At 31.8% G+C, this 16414-nt stretch overlaps 3 protein-coding genes across 3 annotated transcripts; 1 reads left to right on the top strand and 2 right to left on the bottom strand.

Annotated features, from left to right (window-relative positions):
- Positions 1-1286: 1286 nt before the first annotated feature.
- Positions 1287-4382, bottom strand: LOC140433964 (uncharacterized). The gene has a single exon (XM_072521936.1). It carries the CDS (start codon positions 4380-4382, stop codon positions 1287-1289), a length of 3096 nt encoding a protein of 1031 aa, XP_072378037.1.
- A 5818-nt stretch (positions 4383-10200) lies between these two features.
- On the top strand, positions 10201-12469 carry LOC140451667 (uncharacterized). The gene is made up of 5 exons (XM_072545513.1): positions 10201-10847; positions 10900-11215; positions 11287-11517; positions 11571-12118; positions 12189-12469. The coding sequence occupies exons 2-5, from the start codon at positions 10902-10904 to the stop codon at positions 12467-12469; spliced, it is 1374 nt and encodes a 457-aa protein (XP_072401614.1). The 5' UTR covers positions 10201-10847; positions 10900-10901.
- LOC140451661 (uncharacterized) lies at positions 12230-15749 on the bottom strand. Its single transcript, XM_072545506.1, has 3 exons — positions 15371-15749; positions 13455-15316; positions 12230-13136 (listed from the first exon to the last, which is right to left on the bottom strand). Exons 1-2 carry the CDS (start codon positions 15609-15611, stop codon positions 14145-14147), a joined length of 1413 nt encoding a protein of 470 aa, XP_072401607.1. The 5' UTR covers positions 15612-15749; the 3' UTR covers positions 12230-13136; positions 13455-14144.
- Between the last annotated feature and the right edge of the window lie 665 nt (positions 15750-16414).

Here is a 16414-nt window from a genome sequence, read left to right as displayed (position 1 = left end):
TTGTTATGAACTGACTGGTAATATCCAAATTATGTAGGCAGGTAGTGCAGGGCTCGTACCCCTAAAAGTACCGTTAAATATCTTTCTTTATTCCTTCTAAGAATTTCAATATCGTCATGGTTAAAAATTAATATCAAGTGGAATGGAATTTCACCATTCTGGGGGGCGGCGGCGAACAAATAGGCTAACAACTAAATATTTAACTAAACCTAAGTTATATACAAGAACAGTCTATTATCTAACAACTAACTTTATCGCCTATAGGTAACACGATAACTTTGGTGATAGAACGCGTATATTCTCCATCAGCAGTTTTTAATCGTACAACTCTTACTTTACCGTCTTTGCCGGGTATAGTGGCAATTACTCGTCCAAGAGGCCAGCGCAATGGGATTGTGTCCTCACTCTTCACTAAGACTAAATCATTAACCTGAATATTAGGCAATGAAATGATTTAGATAATCGACTGACCAACGCTTCCAAAAGGATTGTTGGATTTGCTGACATTGTTGCCAAGCAGTTAGTCGATTGGTATTTGTACACGTTAAATCAAAATCAGGATATGCAGTCAAAGAACTGCCTATTAAAAAATGTCCTGGGGTTAGCGGCTGCAGATCATTAGGATCATTTGACAGCGGATATAGTGGGCGAGAATTTAACACAGCTTCTATCTGAGTTAGAATAGTATACATCTCTTCGAATGTGAACCGTGAGTTTCCAACCAAGCGAACTAAATGATATTTAGCACTCTTAATAGCAGATTCCCACAATCCACCCCAATGGGGAGAGCGGGGTGGAATAAACTTCCAACGTATTTCGTTTTGATCTAAATAGGAGCGTATGTTATCGAAATTTGATTGAGACTTAAAAAAATCATATAAGTCACGAAGCTGATTATTAGCGCCAACGAAATTGGTTCCGTTATCACTAAAAATTATTTGCGGATTTCCTCGCCGTGAAATAAACCGTTTTAGAGATGCTAGAAATGAATTAGTGGTCAGATCACTGACCAATTCAATATGTATGGCTTTGGTAGCCATGCAGACAAACAAGGCAATATAACATTTTAAATTTGGAGCTTTGCGTAAGCGGGAAGAACGAATATACACGGGTCCAGCAAAGTCTACACCGGTTTTACTAAAAACACGAGTATTCTGTACCCTATCTATAGGAAGCGGAGCCATAATTTGAGAAGCAGTATGTGCGTTAAAGCGGTAGCACGTTAAACACTGCTTTATAATTCTTTTAACTTGTTTTAGGCCGCTGAGCGGCCAGTGTCGTAGTCTTCAATTACCGAGAACATTTTGGGGACCAGTATGTCCCAGTCGGCAATGTTCTCTTTTTATTAAGAGAGAAACTACACGATTATTAGCGGGCAAGAGAATTGGAAATTTTTGACTGTCATCAATCGTTGCATTCTGAAGTCTACCACCTACTCTTAAGATACCAGTTTTGTCGATGAAGGGATTAAGCGATAGCAATTGTTTGTTATCTATGGGTTTATTGCTTGTCAAAAGTAAAAATTCTTTAGAAAAGTTTTCTGACTGAATTTGGCGTACAATGAACATATGCGCATGCGAGAGTTCATCGACCGTTAAAGGACCTAACATTTTTGTTTGTTTATTTTTTAAATTGTAAATGAACCGAAAAACATAAGCTACTGAATGTTGTAGCTTGGAAAATTTGGAAAAGCATGCGAACATTGTTGTCCACGAGTTCTCCACCTTATCTGAGATTACAAGAGAAATCTTTTTAATTTCGGGAAGATTTTCAACAGGGGAAAACGAATTAAAATTATCGAAATCAAAACTATACATTCGCAGGAACTCAGGGCCATGTAGCCAAAAATCTAGCATGTTTTCGTCGAAATTGCCGCGAGTTAGCATATCTGCAGGATTCAAATGAGACCGAATATGTCTCCACATAGAAATCATACTTAAGCTTTGAATTGTAGAGACGCGATTGGCTACAAATGTCATGTAACTGTTTGCGGGATTTTTTATCCAGCTAAGTGCAATCTGTGAATCGGACCAATAATTTATCGTATCGATTGTAACGCGATCGTTTAAAATAGATATCATTTGATGAACTAGTTTGGAAAGTAGTTCCATTGCACATAATTCCAACTTTGGAATAGTGAGTTTATTTTTGAGTGGAGCAACACGAGACTTAGCGGTAATTAAATTACTAGACAATGAGTTGTCACTATATTGGGCAACAAGATAGATGCAAGCCCCAAAAGCGGTTAGGCTTGCATCACAGAAACCGTGGATATCAATTTTGGTGATTTTTTTGTTTACAAAAATAAAACGAGGTATTTCAATATTATTTACTTTAGCGAGGGTAGTTAAGAACGTTTTCCATTGTTTAAATATCACTGGATCGGTGATTATGTCATCCCAATTTACCCTTAGTTTCCAAATTTCTTGCATGAGTAGTTTACCGTTAACAATTAAGGGATTAACTATCCCAAGCGGGTCATAACAGGAGCTAATGCAACTAAGAACTCGTCGCTTAGTTATTGGTTCCAGGTCAATCGAAGTATTCGCGGATATTTTTATCGTATCTATTATTGGGTTCCATTTTAATCCTAAAATTTTGTATGGCGCTTCCTCTAAACTCAAATCAAACTCTGCTGTATCAGATTGCGAAATTTCTTGCAAAAAAGATGGTACGTTCGAGCACCACTTGTGAAGATTAAATCCGTGTTTATTTAAAACAGCATTTAATTCTGAATAAAGCTGTCTAAGTTCGTGAAACTTATCGGTTCCTCCTAGGATATCATCCATATATGTTTGCTTTAATAAAGCTTTAGATGCGAGTGGTGCTTGGGAGTTCCTAAGGGCTATGTCCTTAATAACTCTAGTAGCTAGAAATGGAGAGCAATTTTGACCGAAACTAACGCGAGATAATTCAATACACTTGAAATCTTCTGGGGGTGAGTCCCTCCAGAGAATATTTTGTAAATATCGATGATGCGGACACATTTCTATCATGCGATACATTTTATTGATGTCTGCGGTCAAAACAAATTTATAAGTCCGAAATCGACACAATATATCAAAAAGGTTGTCTTGTACTTGAAACCCTTTGAGAGTCAACTCGTTCAAAGAAAATCCGGAGCTGGATTTTGCGGAAAAATCAAATACTACACGAAATTTAGTGGACGAAACTCCCTCCTTAATAACAGCTCTATGGGGGATAAAATATTTATGTTCATTTAAACAATTAGTGAGTGTAAGCGGTATGACCTTTGCGTGTTCTAAGGATAAATACTCTTCTATTGTCTTTTTGTATTCTCTGAAAAAACTATGGTCTTTGAAAAATTTTTTCTCTAGTGTGAGAAATCGTCTTTTTGCGATGGTAAATGAATCACCCAATTGTTTTACTCCTGAACAAGCAAGCGGCATTTCAACTTGATATCGACCTGACTCTAAAATTTTAGTAGTAACGGCGAAGAGCGTTTCGGCCATTTCTTCCTCTTCAGAACGAGAACATCGCGAGGGAAGTTCCTCTAATTCCCAGAATTTTTCCAAAATTGAACATATATCTTTTTCTCCACCGTCGGAACCTACGGTTAGATTATTTTCGTCCTGAACAGATAAAAAAGAATGTGTTGTTGGGACACGATAATTGCCATTTTGGTGGCTTAAATTAGGAACTGGCCCTGCAACTACATAGCCGAATGCAGTTTCTAGAAGCGTGGGTTGATTATGACCTAGTGAAGTAAGGTCGCCTTTTACTATGCTAAAATAAAGATCAGCACCTATTAATATATCAATATTGCTGGGTTCCCAAAAATGAGGATCGGCCAGCTCGTGTATTAGATGATCGGGTATTTTTAAACCATGAGGGTTTAAAGCGATTTGCGGTAATCGCTCAGTAATTCGATCTATTACTGAGCAAGAAGCATCAAATTGTTGATAAGGATTAATTTTGGAGTGTAACACAATATCTAAAATTTCATTTGATTGAACAAGGCCATTGTTTCCTAGACCGGAAATGGATAATTTTTGCGTTCTAGTGAGATACTGCAATCGATTTGCTAAGTCTTTCGATATGAAACTTTGCCGACTTCCTGAATCTAAAATTAATTTGACAGAAAATGGTTTACCCGTTCTTGAATATACTTTTGCCTGAGCGGTAGGTAAAAGGATTTGGCAATTATTTTTACTAAGGGCGGATAAATTAGTAGTACCTATAGATGAACAACCTTGATTACTAGCAATATTTGTGTCGGATACCAATAAATTAGCGGGCGAATTTTGAGTAAGAAAATTACTATTTTGTGTTAGAGATGGATTGGACAAATGAGCGTCCCTAGTAGAACCGTTAATTCTGTTCCCATTATGTCTCACGAGATTGACTATTTTGTGATACATTTTGAACCCTTTGAGTTCCAACTCGCGACGAATTAGTTTCTAAATGAATGAGCGAATGATGATCCCTGCCACAGGACTGACATCTAGACAAGGATTTGCAACTCGACAAGATATGCATATTTGACAGACAATTAAAACAAAGAGATTTTGATTTGACAAATCGATGTCTCTCTTGCGGCGATAATTTTAAGAATTTTGTACACACATATGTGGAATGCGATCGCTCATTGCAATAACTACAATATTTACCATTGGAACTACTGTTTCTCGTAGTCGAATCAGACACCTTCGCGTGAAAGTTTACCTTGGGAGAATCTTTATGTGAGTTTCTACTAAAACTATTACCGGGTTTTGAGCTACCATCGAACATATTTAAGTTTTCCAGTATTGTATAGCGCTTTTTTAAAAATTCAAAAAATATATCAACCGAGGGGAGTGCGGTTAAATCTCGTTCACTTTCAAAAGCTCGTCGACTTTGAAAGTCCAGTTTTTTCTCTAGCAAAAATACGAGAAGCGTCTCAAAGGTAACTTGAGCAGATAGTCTAAGATTTTTTATTAAATCCAGTGTTTTTTTACTCGTAACATAGAAATTCCGTATTTCGCTAGCATTACATTTATTTATATGCTTTTGATCCAGTAACGTCTGATACAGAGAATTTAATAACTTATTCTTATCTTCATAATTATTTTTTAGCGTTGAAATAGCGACATCCAAGTTCTGATTTGTAACGGGTAGAGATTCTATTAAGCTAAGCGGTTGCCCTCTAAGTAAACTTTTGAGATAGTAGAACTTTTCACTATCTGATTTTAATTTGGGATTGTTCAATACAAGCGAAGAAAATAAATCAAAGAAGGACATCCATTCTTGTGGATCCCCAGAAAACGGTCTTATATTAATATCAGGCAACTTTATATTTGAAACACTATCAACTATTTTATTAGATGTAGACAAATTTTCAATTAATTCCTGCAATTGGGCTAACGCGAGTTCAAATCTCTCATATACGGACTCATCTTCCTCAGTATCGGACGTCACTGAATCTGAATCTTTTAACTTAATTTGTTGATATTTTTTATAGTTTTCGGATAAATTTTCATATTTGATTTTAACTAAATGAGGGTTATCTACTTGCGACTTTACAAATTTTTCTATCCGTGTTAGTTGGGCCTTACAGCTACTGCGCTGATTTTTTAAAATTACTGTATTATTAGTGGCCATTTCAAATTATTTAATCAGATTAAAATACGAATCAAAATAAATTCTTTACCAAAATAATTACGTAATTAAACTATAAAAAATATAACACTATTGGCATTATATAATTAAGACAGTATTAAAATAAATATCTATGTAAATATTTAAAATGCGAACATGAAAAATGCGAACGTCTTATCGAAATTAATAGAGAAAGTCTTATTGCTTCTTAAAATATGTAAATACGAAAATATAGTTCCTTGGAATTTTTACCACTCAAGCTGGGTATGGGGGCGTCAGCTTTTCAAATTCCTTGTCCTTCGTAGAATCGGCTAAGCTCCTTACAGGCGGCTGGAACTGCACGTCACGATCGCCACCCTTGTCTCACAATGTTGCCGGCGCGCACTTAAGTCTTAGATTTGCAGAAAGTTTGTGTTTAAAGTTCTATTTTTCGGAAAAAAGTTATATGAATTATAATACTTGGGTTAATCCGGCTCGAAGGACCAAAAAATGGAATGGAAACAGGCTCGTTTAAAGAATTAAAGGCAGAAGGACCACCAGCCCAGGGGCTGGAATGAAAAACAGATTAAACACTAACTTATCTTTAATGCTAAGATTAAATAGTAATTTCTGATAACCCTCCGAAAACACTGTGATATGGGATATCTCACTACACTTTTCACTGAGGCTATTTTCACTATTATATATAATTACAAATAGAATTGCTTAGCGGAATGTCGTTTCTATGTTTAAAGCGAACTACTGGCAACTCTGCTAGTTTGAATAGATCAACTGTTTATATAAAAACTATAACTGCGGATTCAGAAAACACTGGTTACTATAAATGATTTACTTGATAATTTCTATGAATAATGCGATGCGAGTGTAACTACTTAGTTACAAATACATATGATATATAAGCGAAGAGAGTATTTGCGAGCTATATATAGCGAGTTTAGCTTACGAGATTTTGCGACCGACTTTGGTAATAGCTTGTTATGAACTGACTGGTAATATCCAAATTATGTAGGCAGGTAGTGCAGGGCTCGTACCCCTAAAAGTACCGTTAAATATCTTTCTTTATTCCTTCTAAGAATTTCAATATAGTCATGGTTAAAAATTAATATCAAGTGGAATGGAATTTCACCAGTGTGAGTAACAGTGTCGAAATAGGGTCCGGAGGGGGTTTAACCCCCAAAACCACTTCTGGGTACGCCACTGACACGTAGAAATAATATTTAAAGATTTCTATTAATGTTAACTTAAAGAAATACACAATATGTTTTCATTTAATTTGTATAAACGCATTATAAAGCGTTTTTATGAAGAACATTTGTTCGGAACAAACTGTAACTGTAATCGAACGAAGGTGATACTTTGGCATAAATTGGTAACACTTATTTGACACTTGCGGTGGTGACACTTTTTATTTTATATTTTACATAAAATAAAAATCTATGTATTCCATTTTACATCTTTATACGACGCATACAAACAGCTCAAATTGTTTTTAACAAGATTATTTTTTAACTCTTGTTTTGTTTCTATTTATTTACATTAAATATTAATTTGTTTTGTTGTATAATCCACTTTTGCAATAATTATGTAACCTATTTGATTTAAAATGGATTCAGGATTTTTTTATACTTTGGTAACTATGTCAACTTCGATCTCTGTCAATGATAATGACGTGCAACGGTAAGTACATTAGATGGACTGTATGTAATGCTATATTTAAGAGAGAGCAGAAAGAGAAAAAGAATTAGGCATACAGGTATATGGCGCATCGTTTGCTGTATATAAACATTTGACCTGTAATAGAAATAGTAAGTAAATTAAGAATTAAATCAATATTTTAATGAAAATATAAATTTTTATTTTTATATATGTATAAAAGGAGTTGAATGCAAAAAAATGTTTGCATTCATGTATCATAACATGTAAAAGATATGTCTATTGTAGTTTTTGGTTTTATGAATGAAATGAAATAAATTTGATGTTTTTAAAATTGTTAGATAAGTGTTATCAAAAAAAAATTGAAAATGTATTCCAGTATTACATCCTAATTATATAAAAATTGATCAAATAAATATGTAAATTTGTTCTCGCTCATTTGTTTCTGAGTAATGGCTTTACAGTTTTGAAAATTTCATGTTTTTCAAATACACCATAAACGTAAAAGATTTTTCTATTGTAGTTTCTGATTTTTCAATAAAAAATATAATATTTTAAAAATATTTTGTAAAGTGTTATCAAAAAAAATTAAAAATATATTTTAAGACATATTACATACTGATGAAAAATTTAACAACTGTTAATGTAAATTTCGGTTATTATAATGTATTTGTGTACGCTTATGTGTTTCTGGGTAACAGAGATTATTTTTTCGAATATACAGTAAAATCTCCGTTAACCGAAATAATTGGGGGGGAGGCCGTTTCGGATAACAAGAATTTCGGTTAAAAATAACATTGTTTTTTATAATATTCTTGATCAAAGTATTGGTATTAAAAAAATGAACAAGTTTAACATGCTTTTTTAAAGAAATCTGGCTATTTTTTTTTGCGTTTTCGTTTGACAACGATGTTTGTCTCTCCCTCCATCGTTAATTTGCAGAACGTCATGAGTTTGCCTCATTCGATTGTTCGACGAAACGTAAAGCAATCTGAAAAGGACAAAACTTTATGTAATGACAACAAAAATTAAGAATCTAGTCGTGTCCCTAACTAATTAGGCCTACTGTATAAAATTCTTTCCTCTAAAGCATTGAAAATCTCGTCGACGGTCTTGTGCTGCCTGTTGCCTCTTGGGTCGTCATCTGATATGCTCAGGTTGTCTTAATAAAGAACCATATCAATGATGTCCTGGTCGATGAATTCACGTTCTGAGTCATCAGCTGCCAACCAGTCACGTATCTCTTCTTAGTTAATTTCGTCATGTCCCGGCAAATTTTTAATAAAAGGTTTAATTTGTCAACAAGCAACAATGCTTAGATGAGAAGGGTTTTTGATTTTAAAAAGGATTTTACACTTGAGACGAATTCATTTTCAAACCATTCTAAAAATAAAGTGGTCGACATCCATGAACTTTTTTGGCTTCTATACCTTAAAATGCCTTTTCGGAAATATCTTTTACAGCTCTTGGTTTTTGTGATTTCCCAACACACATAGACATCAATTGGTGAGTGAAATTAACGGAATTGTTTACGTTTTGCCACAAACATTTACTTTTTATTGACGAAATTATTGAAATTGTCAGCCGTTTCGGTTAAACGATGTTTCGGTTAAAAAGGTTTCGGTTAAGGGAGGTTTTACTGTACCTCTTTTACAGTTATGGTACCATAACTGTAAATATTTTTCTATTGCAGTTTTTGGTTTTTCAGAAAAAAAATAATACAATGTTTTTAAAAGTTTTTGTAAAGTGCTATCAAAAAAAAAAAAAATTAAAAATATACTACAATACACTCTAGCCTAATGTCTCTTCTTTATTACGAAAATTCCTACACATTTAAAGAAAATCGCACGTCAATAGTAGAGGATCCGATATAATGTAGAACTGTACCGATATTTTTAAGGACTAAAAATTATTTGATATGTAATTCAGTATGTTAACAAAATTATGAGAAACGATGTGTGCCTGAGATGAGTTTTGAATATAAATAATTACAAATTATTAAAAATAACATTTTTTTATAAGTATAATAAAAATCAAGCTTGGGCAGGTATTATTTTAGGTTTTTTTATCATTCGAAACAAAAAAGGTCTTTTGTAATTGTTCTCTGAAGTTGATCGTTTTCGAGTTTTAAATAATTTAAAACTAAAAGAAAAAACGAAAGATTTCGATTTTCAAGGCTCAAAAACACAAGCAAAAATATTAATTTTGTAATCATCAAGTACAAACTTTCGAAATTTTTTCTATCAAGTCAAGATAAGAATGTTTGCCATGTTTTGCATTTTTGCAAATATTTTTTAATTGGTAATGAGGAAGGTTCCTTGTGGAAAGACAGGCGATCGGGCTGGGCTACATTAACAAGTAAAAAACAATTATTTCAAATGAAAGTCCAAAATACTTATCAAGACGGGATAAAATAATGTGAGCTTGAATTTAGGTACTTTAAAATTTCAAAAATGAAGTGAAACTTATGATTCTAAGCCTTGAAGATCATCATCCCTCGTTATTTTTTCAGTTTTAAATTGTTTATAACTTAAAAACGATCAGCTTAAGAGAAAAATTAAAAAAGCCCTTTTTTGTTTTGAATGAATCTAAAATATTATCTGTCCGCAAAATTTTCTTTATAAAAAAGTTAATTATTAATTAATTATAGTCACAACAAAATTAGATCAGGTACCCTTTGTTTTTATAATTGTTAACATTCTAAATTACATATCAAATAATTTTCATTGCAGTTCGATCTTTATCGTATCTGTATACAAAATATAATATTGACAAAATAAATTCAAACTGTTCGCGAATTGCTAAATGCTTCACAGACATATTTCTTAGAAATCATAATTCAGATAACGCTGGTGTGGTGTTTAGTTCTCTAACTCACTACACTTCGTTCGTAGTAAGTACTACCGTAAATTGGTTGTGGTAGGGAACGATAGGGGAGGTAACATCTTAGATTAAAGAAACCATAGATATAACGTTCAGGCAAGAAACAGATGCGCAAAGCCTGCCAAATATTTCACGTTAGGGCTAATGGGTGGGAGGAGTGACAGGTACGTACTTAGGACAATTTTGGAGTAATGAAATAACGGTGATTTAATTATTAAATAATTTATTTAAAACAATAACTAAAACTAATATGAGTTAAATCGGTAAGATAGTTTCGAAACAAATTCTTTTTCATTTTAATATGAGTTAATTTAAAGTACAGTATTCGAATGTTTTACAGATATTAGTGATTATATATATATATATATATATATATATATATATATATATATATATATATATATATATATATATATATATATATATATATATATATGTTACGAGCAAAGCCCGAAATTGGACAATCCTACAAACATTGTACACAAATTATTGTACACTTCTAGCATTATTGACTATTCTGATTAAGATCGCAGCGCCAATGCGGTATGAATTTGAACCGAGCTAAGAGCCATTATAATTGTTTACATCTTGTCTTGTATATTGCGATTGTGTTAGTTTTATGTGTTTTTGAGTAGTTTTGTTCGTACTGATTAATAGACCATTTGTTATAAGTTTTATTTTAGTGAACTTTACATAAGAAAAAAATATCTTAAGTAAGTGTACGCCAAAGATTGTAACTATTATTGTTAAAGTTCTATTTTTTAGTCATGAAGTTAAGTATCCTAGAATATATGAAGTTTTTGGGTGTTACTGAAAATTCAAGATGTGTTGTAGAAGGAGAACAAGTTTTAAACTCTGGCCATCTTATTTTGACTGGAAAATTGGAGGAAAGTTCTGATCACACCATCAAAATATATGGTTTATGCCTTCAGTCCAGCTCAGTCAAGTCCAATCCCCACGAAATTAAAGGAACCCTATCTTTAACTAGTGGTGTGAACATTTGCGAAATGTCATGTTCATGTAAAGCAGGAAATAGTGGAAAATGTAAACATGTCTCTGCTGTTCTTGTTAAATGTATAAGGTATGTAAATTTATAAAAATAAGTGCAATCATACAAGGATAATTTTTGATTTTACATTAATATTGTTTTAGGGAAGATGTGGAATTAATGGAAAAGATTTCACAAACACAAATGCAGTGTTCATGGATTTCACACAAGCAAATTGCAGAAGATAAATACAAACCAATGCCTGTAAGTGAAATGCCATGTTTTAAAGATATGCCATATTTTAAAGATAGGTCTACTAGATTACCAGTAGATGAAGTCGCAATCAGAAACTTCTTCTGTGACAATCTTCCACTTTCAGCTATTGCAAAACACAGGTTAGTATGCCTTTTTCTTTATAAATGAAAATTTTAAAACCATTACTTTTTAGAGAGGGTAGGAGAAATTTGCCTTCAACATCAAGTGGTATTCATCCATGTAAAAATATATTACCCAATAATTGTCGATTTAGAGCAGTATTAGATAATGCTTGTCAGTCAGTTATAATGCTGTATTTGTCTGCAGTTGAGGTAGTTTCCGTTAAAAATTGTTGCATGGAGAAAATATCTAGTTTTCTTGAGGATGATCTAGATCTTGTCATCAATATACCTCAAAATTCCAATGAGTGGAAAAAATATAGAAAACTCCGAATCACTGGTAGTAGATGTTATGAAATATTTACATATTCAAATAAAGATTGGAAAACCAAAGCATTTAAATACTTTTACCCACCTCAGTTAAATAATAAATATGTTAAGCATGGTTTAAAATTTGAGGGTACAGCAAGAGAAATGTATATGAAAATTTCAAAGATGGATGTGATGGAATGTGGCATGGTAATTTCCTCATCAAATAGGTGGCTAAGTTATTCACCTGATGGAATAATTTTTTTTGGTGACCAACCTCTCTACTTGTTGGAAATAAAATGTATATTTGCAGGTAAGCTTATACTCATTTTGGCTTGATTCCCACTAACTAAAATGGGTTTTATACTATTAACTTTTTTTAGGAAAAACCAAGACGATTTTGGAAGCAATAAAAAATTCCAGATACAATGTACAAATAGATGGAAAATACACAATAAAAAAAAATCACAAATATTATGGGCAAATACAAATGGGAATGGCTGTTTTGAATTTGTTGAAAACTGCATTTGTAGTTTTTGCATCTTTTGACAACAGCGTTTTAATAATGGAAATCGATTTCGATTTTGAATTTTGCTTCAACATGTTGTCAAAAATAAAACATAATTATTTAAAAAATATGGTACACCATCTGTGTAAAAAATAAAATACATGTTATTTTTATTTATTTATTAAATATCTCTACAGTATATTGACAGTAAAATATATACCTTTTTACATATTAAAGACTTTGATACATAGTCTGATAAAATAGATAGATAGATAAAATTTTATCACAAAGACAGTTCAGCTTTTTATCTAATAAATGTACCAGTGATGCTGTTTTCTGTACTACATGTACAACCTATTTTTCTTTGCTCAAGTCTCATCTTCAATATGGCCTTCCTTTTTGGGGTTCTAGTACAGCTGCCCAATCTGATATTATCTTTAAATGACAAAAAGGAGCAATACTGTATCTGTTTGGCCTCAGTAGAATAAAACATTGCAGAAGCTACTTCAACAATCACAGGATTTTAACTCTTCCCTCTTTATATATCTTAGAAACTTTTCGCTTAATTCGTTAACACCTAAATGTTTTTTCGTCAAGACCTAATCATGACTACTCCATCAGAAATTCAACCTTTGATGTGTATTTACTGATCCCGTCCACTGAGTTAGTAAAGAAATCTATATTATATTCGTCAAAAAATTATACAACCATCTCCAAGTTTGGTACTTAAATCTACAACTCCTTTCCTTAAGTTTCGTAAATTGACAAAATCCTATCAATCTGAAGACCATATCATTCAGTGGAATAGTTTCTTAACGAATAACTAAAAAATTACAGTACATTTAGGTACAAGCAACTAAAGTATATATATATATATATATATATATATATATATATATATATATATATATATATATATATATATATATATATATTTGGGTATCACATGCATCAGTTCACTTTAGTTCGCAAGGTTTTATTATTCAATTTTCAGTTTAGTTAAATTTTGTAATGGATTGTATATTTTGATATTGACTATATATATATATATATATATATATATATATATATATATATATATATATATATATATATATATATATATATATATATATATATATATATATATATTATACTAAACTCTTAAATATTGGGGAAATCTGCAAGAAAGATTCTAATGAGTATCAATTGTTTCGCCGAACGTTTTCATCAAAGATAATTAATTCGGCTTCTTCAGGGCTGAAAGAGAATAAATTATAATTAGCTACCATATTATATATATATATATATATATTTTTGATTGTATATTGGGATATTGATGATTTATATAATTTTAGTAAATTTTAATTGTTATTGTTATTTTTTTGACTTTTTGTAAACTTTGTCCGTAAATTGTAAAATTTTCAGTGATAATAAAGCATATTTCTATTCTATACTCTACATTTGCCAGACATATTTGTGCACCACTATAATTCCTACATCTTCCTTTAATTGAATATTCAGGACAGTGAGCTGTTTGGTCGTACCTAATTTCATGTAATTGCCTTGGTTCAACCATATATGAAGTCATACTGTACCCGGAATGTGATTTAAAAAAATTATTTGCATTTAAACAAAATTCATAAAAGCTAGTAACCACAAAATTTAAAAGTAGGTTTTGAAGAATAGATATTAACTCAAGAAACGTGCACTGAAGCAGGCATTGCCAAATAAACAAATTTAAAATCAAATATGATGGTAAAATGAACTTTTGAAATACATGCATCTTATAATGCACTCTGTCAAGAAAAGGGCCAACGGAAGTGGAAGAGAATTATAAAATTAATATACATTATGTCTCCAAAAATTTTCCATCAGATAAAATTGGAGCTGATATATTTGTTATTGCACATATGATTGTAAATATATCATTAACTAATGGAACATAAGCAAAACTTAACTTTCCACTAAGAACTTTAAAAATTTTTAATCTTTGATTAACTCGTTCAATGTGAACTCTAGCTGATGCAATTTTGGCATTTAAGATAGCTTCCTCAGTAGTTAATTGGGATTTTTTTCTTAAAAAGGGAGGTCTAATTAATTGTATATTATATAACCTACAACTATCATCAATAAGAAAACCTTTATCTACCATAACTGCATCTCTGCCAGAATCTAATAAAGAGATTACATTGCTCTCTTCAAATATCACTTTGTCTGATGTTCTTCCTCCATATGCATTACTGACATAAGTTATGAACCCACCAGGTGAAACACCAGTCATAAACTTAATTGTTAAATGGGATTTATATTGAGAATAAAATCGTATTCGGCAACACAGACACTTTGGAGTCTGTACATAAATTTCAGTACAGTCTAAAATTAGCCTAACATTTTGAAAAGCAGCAAAACAAACTGGCATGTTAATAAGAATTTCTTCTTTGGTGGGAAAAAACACCAATGGCCGTAAATTGTGGCTCAAGATAGGTATTAATTCATAAATGTAAGTTTTTGTTAAGTCAGCTGAAATACCAAACAAAGAACCCAAAGTGGCATAAGTCAAATTTAATTTAAATTTTGTAAGAACTAACATTATCCGCTGTCGAATGTTTAACCTATGAACTCGTTTGTCCTTAATATAATTTTCAATCATATTTACTATACAATTAAACATAGAGAAGTTATGTACACCAGTAAAGTTTTTTAATTTAATGTCATTATCTATAATTTCATACAATGTAAGCACTTTTGGAGTGTTCACTTGAACAGCTGCATCTTTTGATGAAAGAGTGCTATTCTGTACAGTATTTCTTAAACCAATTAAGATTTCTGCTACCTCTTGATCATCTTCATCCTCACAATCTTCACAAGCAATTAAACTTGGAGCAACAGTTGTGGTCATTCTTTGTTTAGCAGCTGTCCTTATATATCTAGAGGATGGTCCTGGCTCTGTATTGTGTACCTCCAATGGAAGCTTCTGACTAGGTATTGCTTGACACTTTAAAGTCCTGCGTTTTACTCTTTCTAAAATCAGAAAAAAAAATTACTGGCCAATCATACTAATTTTAAAAAACATACCTTTTTGAAGAAAATCTGTTGCTTTAAAGTGCAAAGAACAGACTCTCATATAGTCTGAAACTTTCTTCCCAATTTTGAGCCTTTGAATCCAAACTTTCCTTCTGTCGACAAGCTCCTTACTGCCCAATTTGGTTTCAATAATAACATTTGTTTTCTTTGGTTTTGGAAAAAGATGAAAACTTAATTCTGGGTTCCTTTTAACCCAAGAATTACAATCGGGAACACAACAATAGTAATTCATTTTTAGAGCCAAAATAAAGTACTAAAGAACTCGAAAAACACGAAAACACAATTTAGCTTCAACGCGAAACAACAAAAATAAAAATACAGTACATACACTATCAAATAAACAAACAAAATCTCCAAATGACACCAAAACACTATGCCTTCAACGTGAAAGTAAATAAATAATGGCTCTTAGCTCGGTTACTGCAATAGCCGCTAGAGGGCGTAATGCTTACGACGAAATGCCAATACCCCCAAACTGTACAATGTCCGAAATAATCAAAATAATTGTCGAAACGCTCATCGGTTCGAATCGATTATTATTGACAAGTGACATACCAAATCAAAAATTGAAAAATGGAATCGAAGAAGAAATTGTTCTACAATAGAGATATTGTTAGTGAAACATTTCAAAGCTTCAAGAGATAGATACATGAAGAAGAAAAAGTTTATTGATTCAAAAATAGGGAAAGCCCTAATACATACAAAATTAATCAATTTATAACATTCATATATGATAAAAATAACAATTACACTTAAAATATAGTATCTACACTTATTAAAAAATATAAAACAATAATATATAACATAAAACATGACAACAAAACAACTACCTAACTATTGGTGCTTTTAATATGGTCCATTAATTTGCTTTTAAACATTTGTATAGATGAACAACTTTTAACTGTTTGAGGAAGCTTATTAAAAAGATCAAAACCCTTAAACAACAAAGAGTTTCTTGAAGCTGTCCTTTTTGTTTTCACAATGTGTAAATTGCACTTACCTCGAGTAGGGTAATTGTGAATATCACAATTCCGT

Source organism: Diabrotica undecimpunctata, chromosome 1 (genome assembly GCF_040954645.1).
Source record: "Diabrotica undecimpunctata isolate CICGRU chromosome 1, icDiaUnde3, whole genome shotgun sequence".
Taxonomy (NCBI): Eukaryota; Metazoa; Arthropoda; class Insecta; order Coleoptera; family Chrysomelidae; genus Diabrotica; species Diabrotica undecimpunctata.
The sequence above is the reverse complement of the archived record's forward strand: the minus strand, read 5'-3'. Positions and strand labels throughout refer to the sequence as shown.

Bases quoted from the DNA above. Each gene is read 5' to 3' on its own strand.
- LOC140451661 (XM_072545506.1), bottom strand. From the start codon at position 15,611: ATGAATTACTATTGTTGTGTTCCCGATTGTAATTCTTGGGTTAAAAGG. The intron at 15,317-15,370 runs GTATGTTTTTTA...TTCTGATTTTAG, and splicing joins AACAGATTTTCTTCAAAAAG to AAAGAGTAAAACGCAGGACT.
- LOC140433964 (XM_072521936.1), bottom strand. From the start codon at position 4,382: ATGTATCACAAAATAGTCAATCTCGTGAGACATAATGGGAACAGAATT.
- LOC140451667 (XM_072545513.1), top strand. From the start codon at position 10,902: ATGAAGTTAAGTATCCTAGAATATATGAAGTTTTTGGGTGTTACTGAA. The intron at 11,216-11,286 runs GTATGTAAATTT...ATATTGTTTTAG, and splicing joins GTTCTTGTTAAATGTATAAG to GGAAGATGTGGAATTAATGG. The intron at 12,119-12,188 runs GTAAGCTTATAC...AACTTTTTTTAG, and splicing joins AATAAAATGTATATTTGCAG to GAAAAACCAAGACGATTTTG.